Here is a 22223-nt window from a genome sequence, read left to right on the forward strand (position 1 = left end):
GAGGAGGAGGAGGAGGAGGAGGAGGAGGAGGAGGAGATTGGATTTATACCCCACCCTTCACTTGGAGTCTCAGAGCGGCTTACTAAACTCCTTTCCCTTCCCCTCCCCACAACAGACACCCTGTGAGATGGGTGGGGCTGAGAGAGCTCTGACACAAACGGCTCTTTTTCAAGGACAGCTGTGCCAGAGCTTGTGACTGGCCCAAGGTCACATCAGCAGGTGCAAGTGGAGGAGTGGGGACTCAAACCCGGTTCTCCCAGATTAGAGTCTGCACGCTTAACCACTACACCAAACTGGCTCCCAGCTGAGTTTAGTTCTTTGCTTCGGAGTTTAGTTCTTTGCTTCAGAGAAGAAAGAAGTGGGGGGGCCAGGAAACACCTCGGTGAGCTGCACATGGGTGATCATGGGTGGGTTCAAGGAGTACGTATCACACACAAAGTCCTCCTCCTTACTTGTAGGCCACGAGGATCTGGATGAGGAAGTTGGAAACAAAAACCAGGAAGGTGCAAGCCGTGTAGTAGTTGAAAGACGGGAGCGCCGAGAGTCGGTACTGAGGAGATTAGTAGAGAAACAAAAGGGAGACCACGGTGAGAAACTCCAACCGTGGGCCAAGGCACTGGGTACATCTCTGCACAAGCGGTACCAGGATTGCCAATCTACAGGCGGCAGCTAGAGATCTCCTGGGATTACAACTGATGTCCAGATCACATCTATGTCACCTGGAGATCAGTTGAAATCCCAAGAGATCTCTAGCTGCCGCCTGTCGGTTTCCCTGGAAAAAGTGGCTGCTGAGGAGGAGGAACTCTATGGCTTTACATCCCACGTAGGTCCCTTTCCTCCTCAAACGCCACTAGTTGCCAGCCTCCAGGTGGGGCCTGGAGATCTCCCGCAATTATAACTGATCCCTAGGCAATAGAGATCAGTTCCCCTGAAGAAAATGGCTACTTTGGAGGGTGGGCTTCATGGCGTTATACCCTGATGAGGTACCTCCCCCCCCAATCCCACCCTTCCCAGGCTCCACCCCCAAATGCTCCAGGTATTCCCCAACCCAGAGCTGGCAACCCTAAACCCAATCTTCCTCAGGCCCCACCCCCAAATCTCCAGGTATTTACCAAATGGGAGTTGGTAACCCTAAGGAGAGCAGAGAACCAGTATGATGTCCTGGCGAATGTTGGACCAGGCCCTGAAAATGCCACATCCAAATCTTCGCTATGTCATGAAACTCACTAGGTGACCATGGGCCGCTCACACTCTCTCAACAAAACCTACCTTATACGGGTTTTGTGAAGACAGAAGAAGAGGAGAGCCCCACCCCACCCTGAACTCCTTGGAAGAAGAATGGGATACAGGCAGTGTTCCCTCTAAGCTGAGTTAGTGTGAGCTAGCTCACAGTTTTTCAGCCTCCGGCTCACACATTTTTTGTCTTCGCTCAGGAAGGATGGCTCCAGAGCAAGCTAATTCGTGCACTAGCCATATTGCTTGCTCACAACTTTAAATGCCAGTAGCTCACAAAGTAGAATTTTTGCTCACAAGACCCCACAGCTTAGCGGGAATATTGGATACAGGCGGGTTGATGAAGGCCGACTACATGTTACACCCCTTGAGATCTTTGGAGGAACAAAGGGGAGGAGAGTCTGTTAAATAAATGCCCTCATTGGCATGGTGTAGCCTGGCTGGGCACAGGGTGTGTTTGCATCACGTCATCTACTCTTTCATAGATACGTTTTCTTTTCTTTTTTAATCTCCTCTCAAAAGTTGAATGTTAGCACTGCCTTCATGGGGTTGGTCAAAGGGGCCCCGTGGTCTGGCATTTTGTCTCCAGTGGTGGCCTTAGAGATGCTCAATGGAACCCTTTACCATGGGTTCTGATTATCGAAGATATGTTGCATCTGAACAGGAGGCTTCACTGATTCAAGGGGCTGGTTTGATCATTTCCAACCTGCTCTTGACATTTTCACTGGGCGCATTGGGCCAACAGCTGTAACTCACCTTAGAGGGAACACTGGCCCCGTGGTCTGGCGTTTTGTCTCCAGTGGTGGCCTTAGAGATGTTCAATGGAACCCTTTACCATGGGTGCTGATTATCGAAGATCTGTTGCATCCGAACAGGAGGCTTCACTGATTCAAGGGGCTGGTTTGGTCATTTCCAGCCTGCTCTTGACATTTTCACTGGGCGCATTGGGCCAACAACTGTCAATAGACCTTTCGTCAAAATGGCTGCTCTGGAGGATGGACTCTGGTTGCCAGGTCCCTACCCGGCATCCAGCAGTGGGGGGGAGCCAGAGTGTCCGGGAGCTTGTGCCACAATGACATCCCTCGGAAGTGATGTTATCACATTGTTGAGGTATGCTCTAGCATTTGGGTTGGAAACTCTATGGTGCCATAGAGTTTTAAGGCCAAATCCTAGAGCATCCCCCGGACGACGTGCCCCGCATGATGATGTCACCTCCGGGTGACATCATCGCGCCGGGCACGTCAGCCCGATTCAGGCACTTTGGGGGCGGAGTTCCCCCTGGTGGCCGGCAATGCTCTCTCAAAGCTGTGGAGTCTTGTGAGCAAAAAACCCTACTTTGTGAGCTCCTGGCATTAAGGTGGTGAGTGAGCGATGTGGCTACTGCATACATTATTTGGCTCTGGAGCCATCCTTCCTGAGCTAAGACAAAAACCTGTGCACTGGAGGCTAAAAAACTGTGAGCTAGCTCACACTAACTCAGCTTAGAGGGAACACTGCTCTGGAGCCCTCCTTCCTGAGCTAAGACAAAAATCTGTGAGCTGGAGGCTAAAAAATGGTGAGCTAGCTCACACTCACTCAGCTTAGAGGGGACACTGGTGGCCAGATCCAGGCCGGCAGGTTGGGGGCCCTTAGAGCGGGCAAACCCCCGCCCCCCAGGGGGACCTGGCAGCCCTAGGGTGGACTCTGTGACATTATGCCACACTGTGGTCCACCCCCTCTCCCAACCCGGCCGTCCCTAAGCACCTCTCCCAAACCTCCAGGAATTTCCTGACCTCTAGCTGGCACCCTTGTGTGTGGGCACCACCGCTTCTTCTGTACGGATGGCAGGAGCTGGCAAAGTAGGACAAGGATTTTGAGGTGTACAGAGCAGCATAGGGTTGGCTTATGGCTCAGCGGCAGAGAGGAAATCCAGCCAGGGAAAACATATTTGGAGATTTGAATGGACTCAGCCGCACTAAAGGAAGACGGGAACTCATGTGGTCACCCTTGTTCGTGTCGGGATCACATCAGGCCAGGCCTAAGCCAATGTGCCCCCGGTGGTGCTGAATGTCCAAAAGGTATCCAATTAAATGCAGCCCTGACGAAGCTCCCACAAAAGCAAGTCCAGCCGATCTCAAATGCTTCAGATGGCAGCAGCAGGCAGCCCACCCCCGCCCTCTGTGGCTCACCTCCTTCTCGAGGGAGCGCTCCTTGAAGTACAACGTGATGCGGTTCAAATCTTCAGATTTCTTCCACTGCCTAAAAAGGAGGGGAAAGAACGTTTCTGTGTGCTTTCGCCCATTTCCTTCCCAGTTAGCCCAGGTGTTCTTGGCCACCCACAAATTTCACAGTAAAAGAGGAGAGGCTCTTTTCCACCTGTCATCAGTGTTCCCTCTAAGCTGAGTTAGTGTGAGCTAGCTCACAGTTTTTTAGCCTCCGGCTCACACCTTTTTGTCTGAGCTCAGGAAAGATGGCTCCAGAGCAAACAAATTTATGCACTAGCCAAATCGCTCGCTCACAACTTTAATGCCGGTAGCTCACAAAGTAGAGTTTTTGCTTACAAGACTCCACGGCTTAGAGGAAACATTGCCTGTCATTGTTTTCCAGACTGGGCCTTCCATACTCTCCCTTCCCTTCTCTTCCTCCTCCCTATTGTTCCCGTCCCCATTTTCATCTTTCCCCTAAAGGATTCCCCTTAAAGAAGGAATTTTGAGGTATGCAGATGTTCTAGAACATTGAGACATGACAAGCCACTCCCACCAATATTCATATTCAGGCTCTAGGAGGTTCTTCCTTTGCTCTCTCTAGACCTTCTATTTCTGCATTCTTCTCTTGCTTTATCCTACATCTCCACTTTCCTCCTTCCGGTCCCCTCCCTCGCTTTTTCTCAGCTCCTTCCTGCCTCCCAGGCAGCCTTCGTGACCTCAGAACTCACTTCTGTGAATTAAGTTGTTCAATCAGTTGGAAGAACTTCTCATCCACGCCTTCCAGGTCTTCGTCTGGGCTTCTGGGGGCACGACCCCTGAAATACAACCATGAAAGGAAAGATTCAACAGACTAAAAAAAAAAACAGGAATGGAGTGGTGGCGAGAACCCATACTGAATGAACAGATCAGTATTGGCCTGGGTGACTCCATCTTTGCTACATATTGGTGCTTAGTTGCCCTGAGTCGTAGGGGAACTTTCTGTCTGTCATGCTTCTTAGCAGCACTTATCTTCAAGGCCTGGCAAGATGTCCTGGCTCATCCAGATGTTTCAGACAGTTTCATTAATCATTCTTTGGCTCACAGCCAGTATTTAGGGTATAAGATGCCTAGTTCCAGTTATGCCCTTGGTCTCAAAGTTTGGCTAAGCTTTGCAGTGCAGATGTGGCGCTCTTTAGACCAGCTTATTGAAGCTTAGCTTGCATCTGCTTTGATAACTCTGATGGGAAATTAAAGCTGTCCTTGTAAGTAAGCCCGGATCTCTCGTGTCAGTTCTTTGGGGACTTTTGCGAAACTATGGAGCCCCTGGCCATGGTCCATAACAGAATCTCACCTCTATGGCCAGGTCAGAATCCCTACTTTGACCCACCAGATGGAAATGGGAGGAAGTCTTAGGAATTGCTTGGTCCAACTGCTCAGAAAGCTGGAAGCTTTGTGCATAAACAAGTCCAGCATCAACAAGAGAGATGTCAAAGCCAACTGGTCATAAGAACATAAGAGACACCAATGTTGGATCAGGCCAAAGGCCCATCCAGTCCAACACTCTGTGTCACACAGTGGCCAAAAATACCAGGTGCCATCAGGAGGTCCACCAGTGGGGCCAGGACATTAGAAGCCCTCCCACTGTTGACACCCCCCCCCAAGCACCAAGATGACAGAGCATCACTTGCCCCAGAGCCCCTATCTATACCTTGTGGCTAAGAGCCACTGATGGACCTCTGCTCCATATGCTTATCTAATTCCCTTTTGAAGCCGTCCATGCTTGTAGCCGCCACCACTTCCTGTGGCAGTGAATTCCATGTGTTAATCACTCTTTGGGTGAAGAAGTACTTCCTTTTATCCGTTCTCAACCTTAGAAAGCTCTAACAGAAGGTTCTTCTAACTGTTGGTCTGTTTTCCAACAATATCCCTCTCTGGAACAAGTTTTGGATTTTGTAATTCTCAGCTGCCTGTTGGATCCAGCCAGACACTCCATCTTGTTTGATTCCTTGCCTCATTACAGTCCCCTTCCCCATGGCTTTTGGCCAAGCATTTCTCATGTTCCACAGTATAGCCTTCTTATTGGTTAAAAGGGACCGCCTCTTCCCATTTTCACCAGTGGAAAAGCTGGTTGGGTCCAAGTCTCTACAAATGACCATACTCAGCCGCAGTGGGTTTGGATAGCCCGAGGGTGTTCTGTCACATGGTATGTGCCCTGTGACCTTCCGCATAGCATAGTGCCCTGAGACGACCCGATTCCTCAGCATTCCCAGTGGTATAACAGGGGGGCAAACTACATTGCTGAGGTCTTTGGGAACACAGCGGATCCCATTTGGGTTCCATCACTCCTGGCATTTTAGTTCCAGGGGTCATTTCGTAGAAAAAGCACTAGGGGAACTCATTAGCATAACTCATTAGCATATGCCACACCCCCTGACATCAGGGGCCTGGCGGTGGACCTGCAAGGCCGGTGGGAGTGTGAGGAAGCCCCGCGAAGGCCCTCCCTGGCCCCAGGCAGGCAGGGGTGGGGAGAGGCAGGGAGGAAGCAACTTACCCTCCCTCTTCTCCTGCCTCCTCCTGGCTGAATGAGGGCTGGAAGCGGGGCAGCCGGAAGCAGGGGGCGGGGCTTCATCGTGTGCCCCACCCCCCGCATCTCACCCGGGGGAACTGTGTTCCCCCGCGTTCCCCCCCGAAATGACCTCTGTTTAGTTCTATCACTCAGTTGTGGTTGTGGAGGAACTCAGCAGCATTTCTGGCTTATAGAACTGGGATGCGCAAACAGGGATGCAACTTCCATGCTCAAAACCACGCAGCATGATCACTGGTACCAAGAAAGCCTCCTGCGTTTTGCTGCGCCTCCTCCCCATTCTGAGAAGCATACTTTGTCAGTGACTCATACCTCCTCCAACCTCATTCCCGTCTTACCTTTCCAAGGTCTTCTGCTGATTCAAAGACCCCAGAGAGAGCTCCTGTAGGGAGATGAACATACAAAGCTGCCTCATGGAATCATAGAATGTTAAGAGCTGGAAGGGACATGTTAGAGTTGGAAGGGGCCTTGCAGGTCATCTAGTCCAACCCCCGGCACTCTGCAGGAGCATAATCGAAAGGTAGCCCTACAACATACCCGAAAGACGGTCGTCCAACCTCCGCTTGAAAACGTCCAGTGAAGGAGCATCCACCACCTCCCGTGGCAGACTGTTCCACTGCTCAACCACTCTTACAGTTAGGAAGTTTCTCCTGATATTTAGCTGGTAACGACTCCTTTGTAATTTCCACCCATTAGATCTAGTCTTGCAATCCAGAGCAAGAGAATAGATCCGCTCCATCTTCTACATGACAGCCCTTCAAATACTTGAAGACTGCAATCGTGTCCCCTCTAAGCCTTCTCTTTCCCAGGCTAAACAGACCCGACTCTTTCAGCCTTTCCTCATAAGGTTTGGATTCCAACCCTCTCACACCACATCAGACCATTGGTCCATCTAGCACAGTATCATCTATTTGGATGAGTATCATCTCACCAGGTCTCAGGCAGACAAGGGCTTTTGCGATCGCTTGACATCCTTCCATTGGCGATACCCAGGACTACAGAGCTGGCAGGGTGTAGAGGTTAAGAGCAGCGGACTCTAATCTGGAGAACCGGATTCGAATCTGCCCTCCTCCACATGAAGCCAGCTGGGTGACCTTGGGTCAGTCACAGCTCTATCAGAACTCTCTGAGCCCCCCAAAATAAGTCTAGTTCGCCACCTAGTGGTACATAACGCTAAAAGAGTTAGAACTTAAGGCTGCCAGATGACCTTTGGATCTCCTGGCTACACTACACACAATGCCATACGGTTATTATTATTTCCTTAGGACTGAACCTTGGACCTTCTCCATGCAAGGCTAGGACACAATTGCTAGAGTTGCTAACCTCCAGGTGGGGATTTGGAGATCTTCCAGAATTACAGGTGATCTCCAGATGGCACCTGTCCCAGGAAGAAATGGCTGCTTTGGGGGGCAGGCTCTATGGCATTAGACCCACCTGAGGTCCCTCTCCTTCCCGGACTCTGACCTCTCCAGGCGCTGCCCCCAAATCTCCATGAATAAAAGGGAGCGGTGGCGCAGGGGATTTCCCCCCCTGCTTAACTATAACATCTGAACTGCCAAGCTTTGGCAGTTCTAGCCCCGTGCTGGTGTGAGCAACCAAGCCTTGTCCTAGCTCATCGTACTACCCAGCGATTCGAAAGCTTCGGCAAGTAGATAAATTGGGAACCACCCGTAACGGAGTGGGAACACCACTCCCTTCGGAAAGGTGTTAGCTACGTGGTGTGTCTTCTGAAGGCACAGCGAGATCGAAAGATGAAAGAGCTGTTTCGGCTTCCCTGCAGTGGAGCGAGTCGGCCAGGCGGTGGCAGTGTGGCAGCAGGACATCAAGAAGCCCTGACGTCATCAGCCAGCCGACAAGAATACACGGAACACGACTGATCCAGCCCGCAGATGAAGCCCCGGCTAGCTGCAATGTGTGTGTAATTAAAAATGCTGTATGTTTGTCTTCTCTATCCCCCACGAATATTGTTAGTCCAATTGTCAAAGAGTAACTGTAAATCGCTCTGAGCCCGCAGGTGTGTGGGAAAGAGCGATCAATAAATTGGAAGTATTATTATTGTTGTTGTTGTTGTTATTATTAATTTCCCAACCAGGAGTTGGTGACCTTAACAGTCACCAAGTCGCAGCTCTCCCTAAATCAGTTGAAGTGCCAGGCGAATCAACATGTGGAGGAAGTTCCATAAGCAGGGTTACTGGAACAGCAAAAAACCTTTTTTCTCAGGAGCTGCCCACCATGTCTCTGACAGTGGTCTTTGATGAAGCTCTCAACAGGTGGGCCTTCAGAGACTGACATAGAATCATAGAAGCAAAGAGATGGAAGGGGCTTCCAGGGGCTTCTAGCCCAACCCCCTGTACAATGCAGAAAATTCACAACTACCTCCCCCCCTCCCTTGACCACTGTTCCATGCCCAGAAGATGGCCAAAAAACCCTTCAAACTGGCCTGGAGAAAATGGCTTCCTGACCCCAAAGTGGCAATCGGCTTTTCCTGGGGGTGTAAGAAAGGGCCACGAGAACTAAGCACTGAGGCAGCCCTTCCTGCCCTCCCTCTCATGACCTGTCTAAGTTCACAGAATCAGCATTGCTGTCAGATGGCCATCTAGCCTCTGCTTAAAAACCTCCAGAGAAGGAGAGCCCACCACCTCCCAAGGAAGCCTGTTCCACTGAGGAACCTCTTTAACTGACAGGAAGTTCTTCCTAATGTTTAGCCAAAAACTCTTCTGATTTAATTTCAACCCGTTGGTTCTGATCCGATCTCCTGGGGCAACAGAAAATAACTCCACACCATCCTCTAGATGGCAGCCCTTCAAGTACTTGAAGAGGGTGATCCTATCACCTCTCAGTCGTCTCCTCTCCAGGCTAAACATGTTTGACTTAAGAACATTATCCAAGCAGCCCTATTATTTTGTTCACATTTGAGCCTTAACATTCTTTCCTTCTGTTCATACTCGCCATACTCTCACTTCCTGCTGCACCCTTCCTCTTTCCCAAACAGCAGCGACCCCAGGCTTAACAACCACCCCTCGCACCCCATAGAGTTCGAGGCCGGGGGTTCTCCCTTCTCTCTCCCCAGTCTCCTGCAGAAAGGCCCAGTCATTTCCACTTCATTCTCCCAGCAATGCTGACCACCAGCACACAGGCATTCCAAGAAGAAACAGGCCACGTGTGTTGTAATGATTAGAATGCAAGGCCAGGTTTTGGTGAGATATGGATTCAACTCCAGAGCAGCCATGAAGCTGTCTGGGTAAGCGTGGGCCAGTCAGACTCTCTCTCTTTGTGTGTGTCTCTCTCTCATGGGGTGGTTGTGAACCTGAAATGGGACAACTTTCTACAGTACACTATGCTCCTTGGGTACATGGTGGGTTGTGAACCTGAAATGGGACAACTTTCTCCTTGGGTACATGGTAGAATAAAAATGAACTGCCACCATGCCACCCAAGTTAGCAGTGCTCTGCACAGTTTCCCTGTAATTTCATGTCTGCCAACATTGATGCATCGGGCTCAAGAATGCCCAGTGCTGACTCAGATAGACAGCAGTTCTTAAGATCGCCCCCTGTTGGACGTACCAAGTGGTTGTTCCTGACCGATCCCGCTGACTCTGGTGGGTTGTCCAGGTGTTTGAGGTTGGCAAAGGGCTTGGCTGCTCCCCAGGACTCCAGGTAGCGAGTCATCCGGACGGACGCCCTCATTTTGTAGCCCTCGCCCGACACGGGTGATAGTGTGTCATTGGTGTTTTCTTCTTCCGCCTAAGAGGAACACAAAGACACCGAGTGAGTGATGAATTCCAGCCAGCTGGCTCCTTCTCCATACCCAGTGCTGTGAAGAACCCCAAAATGTGCAATCACACCGGGCAAGAGTCGATTTCCATAGGGGGTTCCAAGAGCAGGTGTCTCAATCTTACCAAGTTTCTAGTGCTCATGATCGTGATGAAAAGAGGGCAAGAGAAACATGTGAGCGATGCTGCGTCAAATCTCAAAGAGAGGCACGGGGGATAGCTTGGATCTGCCGATCGGCAACAGAATAAATTATGCAAAACTACGGAACCAGCATTCGTTTATTTACTCTATTTATAGCCTCCTGTTCTCAGTGACACTGAAGGCAGATTAGGCCATTAAGAATAATGCAATCAGAGCGATTTAATGCATGCAATCAACAGTGCACGGCACAGTGGCTAAGCGAATGAGTGGTAGTCGATCCCCAGTTCAAAGTAGGCCACTGCTTTATAAGCAAGACACTCTGAGCAGGGCTGGCATCAACATATCCTAAGACAGGGTAGCAGACAGGGCCAGAGGTTTCTGGCAGGGCCCACTGCTTCAGAGCCCTCCAACCACACGTCATTGTGGAAGAACTTGTGGGTAGCGGACAATGGGGGCACTTCCAGCAGGCATAGTGGTGGCGTTGCTGTCTGCAGACCCCGCCCGGCACCACTGGGGAAATGGCATATTGGCAGCAGGAAGGGTCAATATCGAGTGGGGGAAGGAAGGACGCACAGAAGGATGTGGGCAAGTGGGAAGGAGGGCATGAGTGGGGGTCCTGTAGGGGGGTCAGAGCAGGAGATGGAGGCCCCGGGCACTCTCTGCCCAGGACCCCTTGAAATCTGGAACTGGCCCTGACTCCGACCCGGCCCGTAGCCAGGATTCGTTTAGTCGGGGGGCATTTAAACTTCTTGGGGGGCACTGGCTAATCTAAATAAAGGTAATTTACTCTGGCCCCTCGCACCAGGCAGCTGCGCAGGAATACCCGGCTCCTTCCCTGCACTTGCTGCCACACGGGGGCCCTGAGCTGGATGGGAAGTCATGGGGGGCCGGCTAGTAAATCGGGGAGGCCTGGCCCCAAGACGCCCCACCGTAGCTACAAGCCTGACTCTGACCCAAACCAATAAGAGGATACAGAATAGAATTGCTGGAAGGAGGACAGCCCAGTAGGTCATGCCGGTCGCCACTCGCAGTGCTAAGTGTTGCGTTGAAAATAAGCGCCTTTCCCTCTTCTTGCCATCCAGCTCTCTGGCCTAGAAGGTCTTTCATATGAGATGAGACGCACAGAAACCCACATCTCCTCACCCTCGGATCAACGACCAAGAAGGTTCTGATCCTGTTCTCCTTCAGGTAGGGATCACGGTGCCAGCAACAGATCTCCTCGACCCCGTACACCCCATCCAGGTGAGACAAGGTGGCCTCCGTGATATGCACTCTCCTGGAAAAAAAAGGAACGGTACCCGTGTGTAGTTCCTGGATGTAGCAGAAGGGGGCAGCACCCCCCCTTCTGCAGTGATGCAGAATTCTTCCATTCGCCGACATTGGTTCTCATCTGGATCTGCTGTTTCCCCCTCCCCGTCACTTTGCCAGATAGTCCCCACGTGCACCACTAGAGGGCACCCTGTATCTGTTATATCCTCAACTGCTGGAAGACGGTCAAAATCCTCCCAGTCTGCAGGAGAGGGGGGAGATAAAATGGGCATATAAAATAATCCTGGGCATACAGAATAATCTCACCATTTATTTAGTTACTTCCAGGGATTAATGAGCCACTGGGTAAAGCTATCCAGTTTAGCCTTTTCCAGTCCAATGCACTACCAACAATTAATCTGTAGCTTTCCTGATATCATAATTCTGCATTTTGTTTAACTTCTGCTCTCTGCCTGCAAGGGATCCACTTACCGTGTGCGCGCATGTATTCAGAAATAGAACAGCACTGAAATCTCCTTTAGACCTAATGTCACATGGGAGATCTATTTATCCATTATTATTTTAACCAAGGAGTACATAAGAACATAAGAGATGCCAATGTTGGGTCAGGTCAAAGGCCCATCCAGTCCAACACTCTGTATCACACAGTGGCCATAAATACCAGTGACATCAGGAGGTCCACCAGTGGGGTCAGGACATTAGAAGCCCGCCCACTGTTGACCCCCCCAAGCACCAAGTAGTTCTCCCTGTCCTATTTTAACCTCACAGTAAACCTGAGATGATGGGCCCAGGTCACATGGTAAACTTCATGGCAGGGTGAAGTCTGACACTCCAACTAGGGCTGCCGGGCAGAGCCTATCGGCAGAGCCTGGCAACTGATGGGAGGGCTGAGGGCATGGTCATGGGGTGTGTGATGTTGGTGATGTTGGTGATGTTGCCAATGTTCCCACGTCACTTATGGATAAAATGCAGAAATGACAAAGGGTGGCTCTAGGAATTGCCAGAACCTCTATGGTAAGACCACAAAGTTGCCAGCAATTCCTAGAGCTACCCTATGTCACTTCCATTTTTTTCTCTCTGAATGTGATGCAGTGATGTCAGTGACATCGTTGTTGTTGTTTTTTCTCCTGCCACCACCCGGAGCAGTGGCAGGCAATGGGAGTTGCCTGTGGGAGGCCTCCTGCCATAGCAGGTAGCCTTTCAAGCCTAAATCTAACCCTTATACCACACTCTCGCTTTTCCATCTTCCCAGTGTTTGTTGGAGAGCACAGTTGACACAAGGTGGAGGTAAGCTATCCCCCATGCACGCTTTTGAAACTACCATTCCCCTCCCTGGCATTCTTCTTAGCAGTAATAAGGGGGTAAAGGTCATAGAGAAGGCTCCTGTCTTTTGAAACATCCATAGTTAAAGACTAAAGACAGCACTGGGGAGGGGGTAAACTTGGATGGGTTAAATGCCACACAGGGGAGGATTAAATCCTCTCTTCCTCTACTGCAGACCCAATCCAACTATCAAGTAAAATCCCTGTAAAAAACATTGGTGATATCCATTCATCTATCTCCCTGCATCACTGCTAGCTTGGCCCTTAAACGAAAGTTACAAACCACCTCCTTCACAATTCCATGTTACAAGCGACACCATACCCTTAAATACATCTTTGCCCCCTTTTTAAAGATGTTACGTGCAGTTCCTCCCCCAGGCCACTAGAGGTCAACATCCAAGCACAAACATTAAGTAGGCCATCCTCCCCTCTTGTTCCGCCTGGGAGCATCCCTGCTCACCATCTTGCTTCTCTCACCCTGGCACGCCTCCCGCCTCCATGTGATTGGCCAACGTCACATCGTCCGACCAGACGTCGTACTGCCATTTCTGGAGTCCAATCACCCCGCATTAACCACTTGAGCCACCGCAGCTACGCATCACGGCTAGCTTGGCCCTAAAATGAAAGTTACAAACCACCGCCTTCACAATTCCATGTTACAAACAAATACATCTTTGCCCCCTTTTTATAGATGTTACCTGCAGGTCCTCCCCCAGGCCACTAGAGGTCGACATCCAAGCACAAACATTAAGTAGGCCATCCTCCCCTCTTGTTCCGCCTGGGAGCATCCCTGCTCACCATCTTGCTTCTCTCACCCTGGCACGCCTCCCGCCTCCATGTGATTGGCCAACGTCACATCGTCCGACCAGACGTCGTACTGCCATTTCTGGAGTCCAATCACCCCGCACAGCACATTTCCCGAGTGGACCCCGACCCTCATGTTGATGTCCACGCCAGTGGCATCACGCAGCTTCCTGCAGGACGAGGCAAAGTTGTTTGATTTTTACTAAAACGTCTTCCGCGCCCCACTAACAAAAATAAAAAGCACAGAAGCAATTAAGGCATCGATGACTGCCTATTTTGGCCCTCACTGCATGCATTTCGAAAGCAGAATTCAAAATGTGATGACTACATTAACAAAACTAAGGCAGCCTTTGACAGCAGTCGGAACAATCATGTTTGCTGAGCAAGACTCTCCTTACAAACACACACACACACCCTGCCTAACAAACAGAAATCCTTTCCAGCATCCCTCTGGTTTACAAGTTCTGAGACCCAAAGTCCCACGTTTAAGCACATCCTCTGCATGCTTCAAATCTCAAAGTGGCCTAATATGCTAATGAGCTTCTGCTGTTGGGTGTGGCCTATTATGCTAATGAGTTCCTGCTGGGCTTTTTCTACAAAAAGAGCCCTGCTGGTACTCAACAAAACAACAAATACTGGCCGGGCAGCCAACTATATACAGTCCCAGAGAGTCACCCACAAGTCCCATTGGAGGGTTTAAACGTCCCGCCAAAGTTCCTATTGGTGCTCTCTAGGGGTTTCAGGATCCTAGTCTCTATTGTCCTCTGAACAATATTGCCAAATGCCTAGTGGCGGTCAGCGGACATAACCGTAGGGTATGATGTCACAGAGTCCACCTTCCAAAGTGCCCATTTTCCCCAGGTGAACTGATCTCTGTTGCCGGGAGACCAGTAGTAAACCCAAGAGATCTCCAGCTACCACCGGGAGATTGGCAACCAAAGGCCATCTATGGTTAGTATTTGGATGGGAGACCGCCAAGGAAGCCCAGGGTCGTTACACAGAGGCAGGCAGTGGCAAACCACCTCTGAACATTTATTGTACTGAAAACCTTACAGGGGTCCCGTAAGCCAACTGTGACAGCAAGCACTTTCCACGCCTATGTAAAAGAAGAAGAAGAGGCTGGATTTATGCCCCACTCTTCACTTGGCGTCTCGGAGCGGTTTACAAACTCCTTTCCCTTCCCCTCCCCACAAAAGGCACCCTGTGAGGTAGGGGTGGCTGAGAGAGCTCTTTCAAGAACTGTCCTTTCAAGAACAGCTCTTGCCAGAACTACGGCTTGCCCAAGGTCATCCAGCAGCTGCACGTGGAGGAGTGGGGAATCAAACCCGGTTCTCCCAGATTACAGTCAGCACACTTAACCACTACACCAAACTGGCTCTTAAAAAAACCCCTGCCTCCTGCTACTCCCAGCCAGAGACTGTGACTCGCATATCGTCCATGTGAGAAATCGTATCCCACACAAGCAAATTGACTTGACCTTCAGAAGTGTCCCTGAAGTTCACCTAGGCTCACTAGGCCTCAGGGCCAAACTAGATGTGACGGCATCCTTTTTTGAGCAACACTGCTCTAAACTGAAGGAATATTTCATTGGGAACATTTGGCTATACAATCTCAGGAGAATATTTTAGTTGACCAGAGAGAAGTACCACTGGACATGTGATTGCACTGGAGGTTTCGTTTGTATTTTTGCCCAGTGGTTAAACTTTGGAACAATTGTGTTCTGGTCTTTATTTCATCTTTTGTATATGTATGATTGTATATATGTTTACATATTAGCCAATATGTTCTATTTGCATTAGACCTCTGAGGACGGCCTGTGAAGGCCGAAACGCGTTAGGTCTATTTCATCAGCCTTTGTATTTTTATATTTGTATATGAGGTATGAATGGACCCTTATTTGTGATTTTAATTTGTGTTTAATAAACACATGTATATTTTTGTATGTTTCATAATTAGATTTTTAGAGTTGGCCCATTCTTGACTAACCCTTTTAGGTTCTGAATTCTAGGTTTTAGGTTCAGTTTTTCTCCCTTTCCCCCTTTTTATCCTTGTGTCTGCCATGCGGCCATGGCCACCATTTAAAACAATTTAAAAATGCAGCAAGGGCCTGATCCTGACCAGGACCACAGCACGGGGGGGCTGAGGCGCTCTTGTTTAATTCCCCCCCCCAGGTGTTGTTTTCAAGTCCCAAAATGGCCACACCTCACAGACGTTTTGGCACTTGAAAATGTGCAGAGGGGGGGAGGGAAGAGTGCCTCAGCCTGCTGGCCTTTTAAATCTCCTTTAAATTGGCAGCGGCAGCCCCCTGGCAGTCATGAGGATATCACGATGTGTACCGTCAGCCTTTAGCCCCAAGATTCAGGTTCAGAACTCATTCTCAGGTTAGCACATTGTAATCGCACAGCGGTCAGCTGGCTCTGCATATCTGAATGGATTCGTTTTAAGATTTCTGTGCCTGCCTGTTTATGGAAACCGCCAGGGCTATTTTGGGGCAGGAACGCACAGGAACGGAGTTCTGGCTGGCTCCCAAGTTGGCCACGCCCAGCAGGAACTCATTAGCATAATAGGCCACACCCAGCAGCAGAAACGCATTCGGATTGGCTACATTAGGGGTGTGTGGCCTAACATGCAAAGGAGTTCCTGCTACAAAAAAGGCCCTGGGTTTTGACCACAAACAAGGTAAACAGAATAACAAGCAAAAGGTGGGTGTGGCTGGATGACCACACTTCTGGTAACATGGGGGTGCGGCCTAATGTGCTAATGAGCTGTGCTGTCAGGGGTGTGGCCCAATATGCTAATGAGTTCCTGCTGTTGGGTGTGGCCTATTATGCTAATGAGTTCCTGCTGGGCTTTTTCTACAAAAAGAGCCCTGGAAACCGCTGTGTCTATGAGCTGAAGATGTGAGGTAATAATAACCCAGTTTTTTTCTCCCCCCCCCTCCTTCCCCCTTTGGGGTCCTGTCGCCCTCCACTCACTTGATGGCTTGGCACATATCCAGCCCCATCTTGACACAGTTACGCGCGTGGTTGGGAAGGGAGACAGGCAGTCCAGAGACACAGTAGTAGCAGTCCCCCAAGATCTTGATCCGCATGCACTCGTTGTCCTGAGAGACAAGAAGCAATTGAGGTTGAAGAGAGCCCTGATTTTAGTCTTATCTAATTTTGGAAGGTGGAAATCTAGGTTTTCAAAGAGGAGAGTGAGAGGGAATTTACTGGAGCAGAGGAGCTGAACAAATGTATTCCATGAAAGGCATTATATCAAGCACAACAATCCTCTTTCTACCACAACTTCATCCAGAGATGATCCCTGGAACGTAACTGCTGACTGGAAAGATCAATAAAGTCTGTAAAACAAAGAAATCCGCTGGCTGGATGTCTCTGTTTCTCCAATTGATGTGCTAATACCAAATAGTGCTCTCAAGCAGAACGACTGGGATTAAAATCCATTTACTCTTTAGCAAGAATCTTGGTGTACTGCCTATACCAGCTTTCCAGCTCCTTACGAAGAGGAGGAGGAGGAGGAGATTGGATTTATACCGCACCCTTCACTTGGAGTCTCAGAGCAGTTTACAATCTCCTTTCCCTTCCTCTCCACACAACAGACACCCTGTGAGGCAGGTGGGGCTGAGAGAGCTCTGAGAGAACTGCTCTTGAGAGAACAGCTCTGAGATAACTGTAACTGACCTAAGGTCACCCAGCAGCTGCATGTGCAGGTGTGCGGAATAACTGGCAAACAGCTTCTCAGTTACAGACGGCAAATTAATTGGGCAACAATTAGTCAGCTCCTTTTATCCGCCTTTTTAGAAATTGGGATAATGAACATGTTCACCCAAATACCCTACCTTGGAAATGGCTGAAAGTAGATAAGGAGGTCAAGAAGGGAGCCCAGCATTTGACATTAGATGTTGAGCTGCAGATTCATGGGCACGGTGCTCACAAAGGCATCCTATTCCTCACCTTGGTGATCTGGTCACATTAAGTCAGCTGAGCTCCTTCTATTCCCCCTTTTTAAACATATTAAAGGTAAAGGTTCCCCTTGCTCGAAAGCCAGTCAAGTCCGACTCTAGGGTTGCGGTGCTCATCTCCGTTTCAAAGCCGAAGAGCCAGCGACCACTTGAGCCACTGCAGCTCCAGGATGAATATTGCTTTCATCCAAATACTAGGCACTCTACCCCGGAAAGTAGACAAGGATGTCAACAAGGGAGCCCAGCATTTTACTTTAGAAGCTGATCACGAAGGCATTACATTCCTCACCTTGGCAATCTGGTCGAATTTCCCAAAGAGTTCGTTGAGCATCAGAACTAGTTCTTTCGGGGAGCACTCACTGGCCAGGAGCGTGAACCACTTGAGCCACCGCAGCTCCGGGATGGATATTGCTTTCATCCAAATCCTAGGCACTCTACTCCTGAAAGTAGGCAAGGATGTCAACAAGGGTGCCCAGCATTTTAATTTAGTAATTTAGGAGCTGATCTGCACATTCATGAGCTCCGCGGTCACGAAAGCACTACGTTCCTCACCTTGGCAATTTGGTCGAATTTCCCAAAGAGTTCGTTGAGCATCAGAACTAGTTCTTTCGGGGAGCACTCACTGGCCAGGAGCGTGAACCCAACAATGTCCGCGTAGAGGATGCTGTTGGGGGTCAGAGAAAGAGAGGGAGATGTCAGGAGAGCTGGATTATGAGAGGCAGTGAGAGGCCGTCGAGTTCTCCCAAAGGAGGGCCAGACAACTTTGTGGATCAAGGGAGATGGGTGGGAGAGAGGACCTGACGTTCTTGTGCTGCTTCACGTAAAGATTGTGGAAGTTGTTGGTGCTCTCGTGCCTCTGCTGTGCTTGGCCACCGTCCCGGAGCCTCTCTATGATCTCCGCCTTCATCTCTAAGGCAATGTAGGCCGGAAGGATGGAGAGGAGGAGGTGTTCCTGGTAGGATGGATGGAGCAGGTGGAGAAAGAAGAAGAAGACAGGGCTGAGTCCGGGACAACTGCAATGTCCTTCCCTCTAATTGCATCACTCATTCACTTCTGAACTATTTGCACTGACAATCCATCAGTTATTGGAATCCGTTCTCCACCTATCGTAGGGCCATTCTTAGTATGAGCTGGCTGTAGAAGAGAGCTTCCCTGTGTGAGTAAAACAGGGCTCCCCTGCCTTGTTGAGCCTGAAGATACCTTTGGAATGCTGACACATAGTGGTAGGCACAACCACAAAGAGGAGAAGAAGAAGAGAAGAGGAGATTGGATTCATACCCCGCCCTTCACTACCCAAAGGTGTCTCAGAGTGGCTTATAAACTCCTTTCCCTTCCCCTCCCCACAACAAGCACCCTGTGAGGTCGGTGGGGCTGAGAGAGCTCTGACAGAAACTGCTCTTTTTCAAGAACAGCTGTGCCAGAACTATGGCTTGCCCAGGGTCATCCAGCCAGGTGCAAGTGGAGGAGTGGGGAATCAAACCTGGTTCTCCCAGATTAGAGTCTGTGCACTTAACCACGACACCAAAGTGGCTCTCACACCAAACTGGCTCTCACACAAAATGGCTGCCATAAGAGGCAGGGCCAACCACAAAATCTGAGGGAGCGAAGTCATGCGTAGATCTAATAGTAACTCTCCAACATTTCGGGCAGAAGCTCTGTTGAACACAAAACCTTTTAAATGGACTCTATTGTTTAAAAATATTTCCTGGTGCACACACAGCTTATCTTCCGTCATACAGTGAAGATCCTCGTGCTGTGGTGGCAAGCTGCCGCCAAAGCAACGTCTTAAAAATCTGCACAGCCAATCAGATCTCGGACGGCCAATCACAAGACCTGCTGGGCAAAAGACCCACCGGGCCCTGCCCATTTTCTTGGCGGGCACCAGAAAAAGTCTCTGTGGATGTCATGGTGCCCACAGGCGTCGGGGAACTCTGATGTACAGAATTTGTATCACTATGTCACTGCAGCTGCTGTATATGTGGGGTTCAGAAAGCATGACCTTCTAAATACGTTTAAGCTCCAGCACATCTCTTTCCTTGGGGGTTTTTCAGCAGAGGCTAGATGGCCCTCTGACAGCAATGCTGATTCTGTGAACTTGGGCAGATCATGAGAGGGAGGGCAGGAAGGGCTGCCTCAGTGCTTAGTTCTCGTGGCCCTTTCTGACACGCCCAGGGAAATGCTGATCGCCACTTTGGGGTCAGGAAGCAGTTAGTCTCCAGGCCGGTTTGGCCAAGGATCCTGGAGGTCTTTGTCATCTTCTGGGCATGGAGCAGGGGTCACTGGGGGTGTGTGGCGGGGAGGCATTTTTGAATTTCCTGCATTGTGCAGGGGGTTGGACTAGATGACCCTGGAGGTCCCTTCCAACTCTATGATTCTATGCTCCCACACTGCGAATACTCTCCATGTTCATTTAATCACCACCTCGAATGCAGAAGCCTGTGCATTGGCAGTGGGGTTTGCTCCTGTGTGCTCCTGCAGGAAATGACCCCTGGCCCAGCTTCCACACATAAGTTCTCTAGGCACTTTCTCCCTCGGTCCTTTGCAGATCCTATTTTTCCCTATCATGCCACCAAGGGGCTTTCTGAGGGCTTTTTGTTCTTTTTAAATCAGTAATTGCTAAAGTGTTTCAGCAAGTACCAATTCAGTTGGGTAGATCTGTGTGGGTCTGAAGCAGCAGAGCCAAGTGTGAGTCCCGTGGCACCTATGAGAGCCAAGATGAATACCGTATGCAGAGCTGAAACTGCAGGTGGCTGGTAAGATGAACAGATGGCAGCAAACGTAATTGCCAGGGATTTTTTGGAGATAAAGCCCAGCAGGAACTCATTAGCATAGTAGGCCACACCCAACAGCAGAAACACGTTGCAGCTTCCACACATAAGTTCTCTAGGCACTTTCTCCCTCGGTCCTTTGCAGATCCTATTTTTCCCTATCATGCCACCAAGGGGCTTTCTGAGGGCTTTTTGTTCTTTTTAAATCAGCAATTGCTAAAGTGTTTCAGTTGGGTAGATCTGTATGGGTCTGAAGCAGCAGAACCAAGTTTGAGTCCCGTGGCACCTAAAAGAGCCAAGATGAATATGCAGAGCTGAAACTGGATCAGGTGGCTGGTAAGACCAACGGATGGCAGCAAATCTACATGCTATGCATCTTGGCTCTGCATGGCCCCTCTTAACGACTGACCCCCCAACCACCCTCTTTCCCCCCTATGAGGAGATTTTGTTCCAATGTGTCCGAGGAAGTGTGCTTTTCACACGAAAGCTTACACTTTAAATAAAAAATCTGTTGGTCTTAAAGGGGCCACTGGACTCAAACTCTGTTCAGCAAGTACCGATGTTCACTCAAAGCCCTCTGGTGGCACCGCAGGGCAAAGGGCAGCCATGACAGTTACCAGCATGGGCCGGATCTCTGAAAATGCGCCCATCCCCATCCAGATGGCGTGGGGATGTGCTTGAACTGCATTCTGCCAAAAAAGGTCGACACAAAGCCAGTTTGGGCACAAGTGTATCGAGGACAAGGAAGGGATGGTTACAGAACAGTCATTTGTAGGCTTGCCAAGTCCCCCCGGGGGGCGAGGAAACCCCCGCCCCAGAGGCCCGTTCCCCATCGCTGGCGGATCGGGCCCCAGGGGGAACCCCACCCCCAAAGTACGCGACGTGCACGTCACCCAGAAGTGACGTGACCACGCCGGGCATGCTGGGGGCGGGGCCACGGTCATCCAAAGGAAAACTCTATGGTTTCCCCTTGGATGGTCATGGGCCCGCCCCCAGCATGCCCGGCGTGGTCGCGTCACTTCTGGGTGACGTGGTTGTGGCACGCGCGCGCACACACACTCCAGGAGTGAGCCGGGAGTCCCCCGCTGCAGCAACAGGTAGGACTTGGCGACCCTAGCCATTTGGATGCTCCAAACTGACTCTATTTTGGAAGCCAACACAATGGAAAAGCTCCGTGTGGAAGTGGTTGGAAGCGCTGTCAAGTTGCCGCTGACTGATGGTGGCCCTGTAGGGTTTCCAAGGCAAGAGATGAACAGAGGTGGTTTGCCATGGCCTGCCTCTGCGTAGTGACCCTGAACTTCCTTGTTGGTCTCCCATTCAAGCGCTAAGCATGGCTGATCCTGCTTAGCTTCTGAGATATGATGAGATCAGGCTAACCTGGGCCATCCAGGCCAGGGCCCAGTCTGTGTTAATTAAAGACCTGGTGGAACGGACCGAGATCAGATGGACTTCTTCCAAATCCCTCAGTGTTCCCGTGCTCACCTGATGCCGCTTCTCAGACTCCAGCTTGACGCGAGACTGGATGAGGTTGAAGGTCTCATGGAAGGTCTCTTGCAGGGCCACCTCCATCAGGTGCTTGTGGTAGGCACCCACTAAGTTCCCGCAGACAAAGATGACAAGGTTGGCCAAGAGCTGAGAACAGAGGCCCAGACAAAACATGTGAAACCAAGTCAAACCAGGAAGTGGAGAAGACAGCGCACAAAGGAGAAAGCTAGGGAAAAGGACGATCTCTTGGTTGGCTGATGTCATCCAACTAAAGATAGCAAGTCAAACCAGGAAGTGGAGAAGACAGAGCACAAAGGAGAAAGCTAGGGAAAAGGACAATCTCTTTGTTGGCTGATGTCATCCAACTAAAGGTAGTTCTGAGAAGAAGAGGAGGAAGCAGAAGATGATGATGAAGATGATGATGAAGATGATGATGATATTGGATTTATACCCCACCCTTCACTACCCAAACATGTCTCAAAGTGGCTTACAAACTCCTTTCCCTTCCCCTCCCCACAACAGACACCCTGTGAGGTAGGCGGAGCTGAGAGGGCTCTTTCGAGGACTGCTCTTTTTCAAGGACAGCTCTTATCAGAACTACGGCTTGCCCAAGGTCATCCAGCCAGGTGCAAGTGGAGGAGTGGGGAATCAAACCCGGTTCTCCCAGATTAGAGTCCGCACACTTAACCACTACACCAAACTGGCGAAGAAGAAT

At 50.2% G+C, this 22223-nt stretch overlaps 1 protein-coding gene across 1 annotated transcript in view; it reads right to left on the reverse strand.

Annotated features, from left to right (window-relative positions):
• ADCY4 (adenylate cyclase 4) overlaps positions 1–22223 on the reverse strand; it is a 66778-nt gene that overhangs the window by 28662 nt on the left and 15893 nt on the right. The window contains exons 4-14 of the mRNA XM_015412753.1: positions 21506–21655; positions 18053–18207; positions 17808–17919; positions 16267–16394; positions 13303–13461; positions 11040–11172; positions 9546–9725; positions 6321–6364; positions 4148–4234; positions 3402–3471; positions 453–550 (exon numbers count right to left, since the gene is read on the reverse strand). Of these exons, the coding sequence (XP_015268239.1) occupies positions 453–550; positions 3402–3471; positions 4148–4234; positions 6321–6364; positions 9546–9725; positions 11040–11172; positions 13303–13461; positions 16267–16394; positions 17808–17919; positions 18053–18207; positions 21506–21655 (1316 nt within the window). The remainder of the gene's footprint in view (positions 1–452; positions 551–3401; positions 3472–4147; positions 4235–6320; positions 6365–9545; positions 9726–11039; positions 11173–13302; positions 13462–16266; positions 16395–17807; positions 17920–18052; positions 18208–21505; positions 21656–22223) is intronic.

The sequence above is a fragment of the Gekko japonicus genome, unplaced genomic scaffold (assembly GCF_001447785.1).
Source record: "Gekko japonicus isolate JY-2015 unplaced genomic scaffold, Gekko_japonicus_V1.1 scaffold669, whole genome shotgun sequence".
Taxonomy (NCBI): domain Eukaryota; kingdom Metazoa; phylum Chordata; class Lepidosauria; order Squamata; family Gekkonidae; genus Gekko; species Gekko japonicus.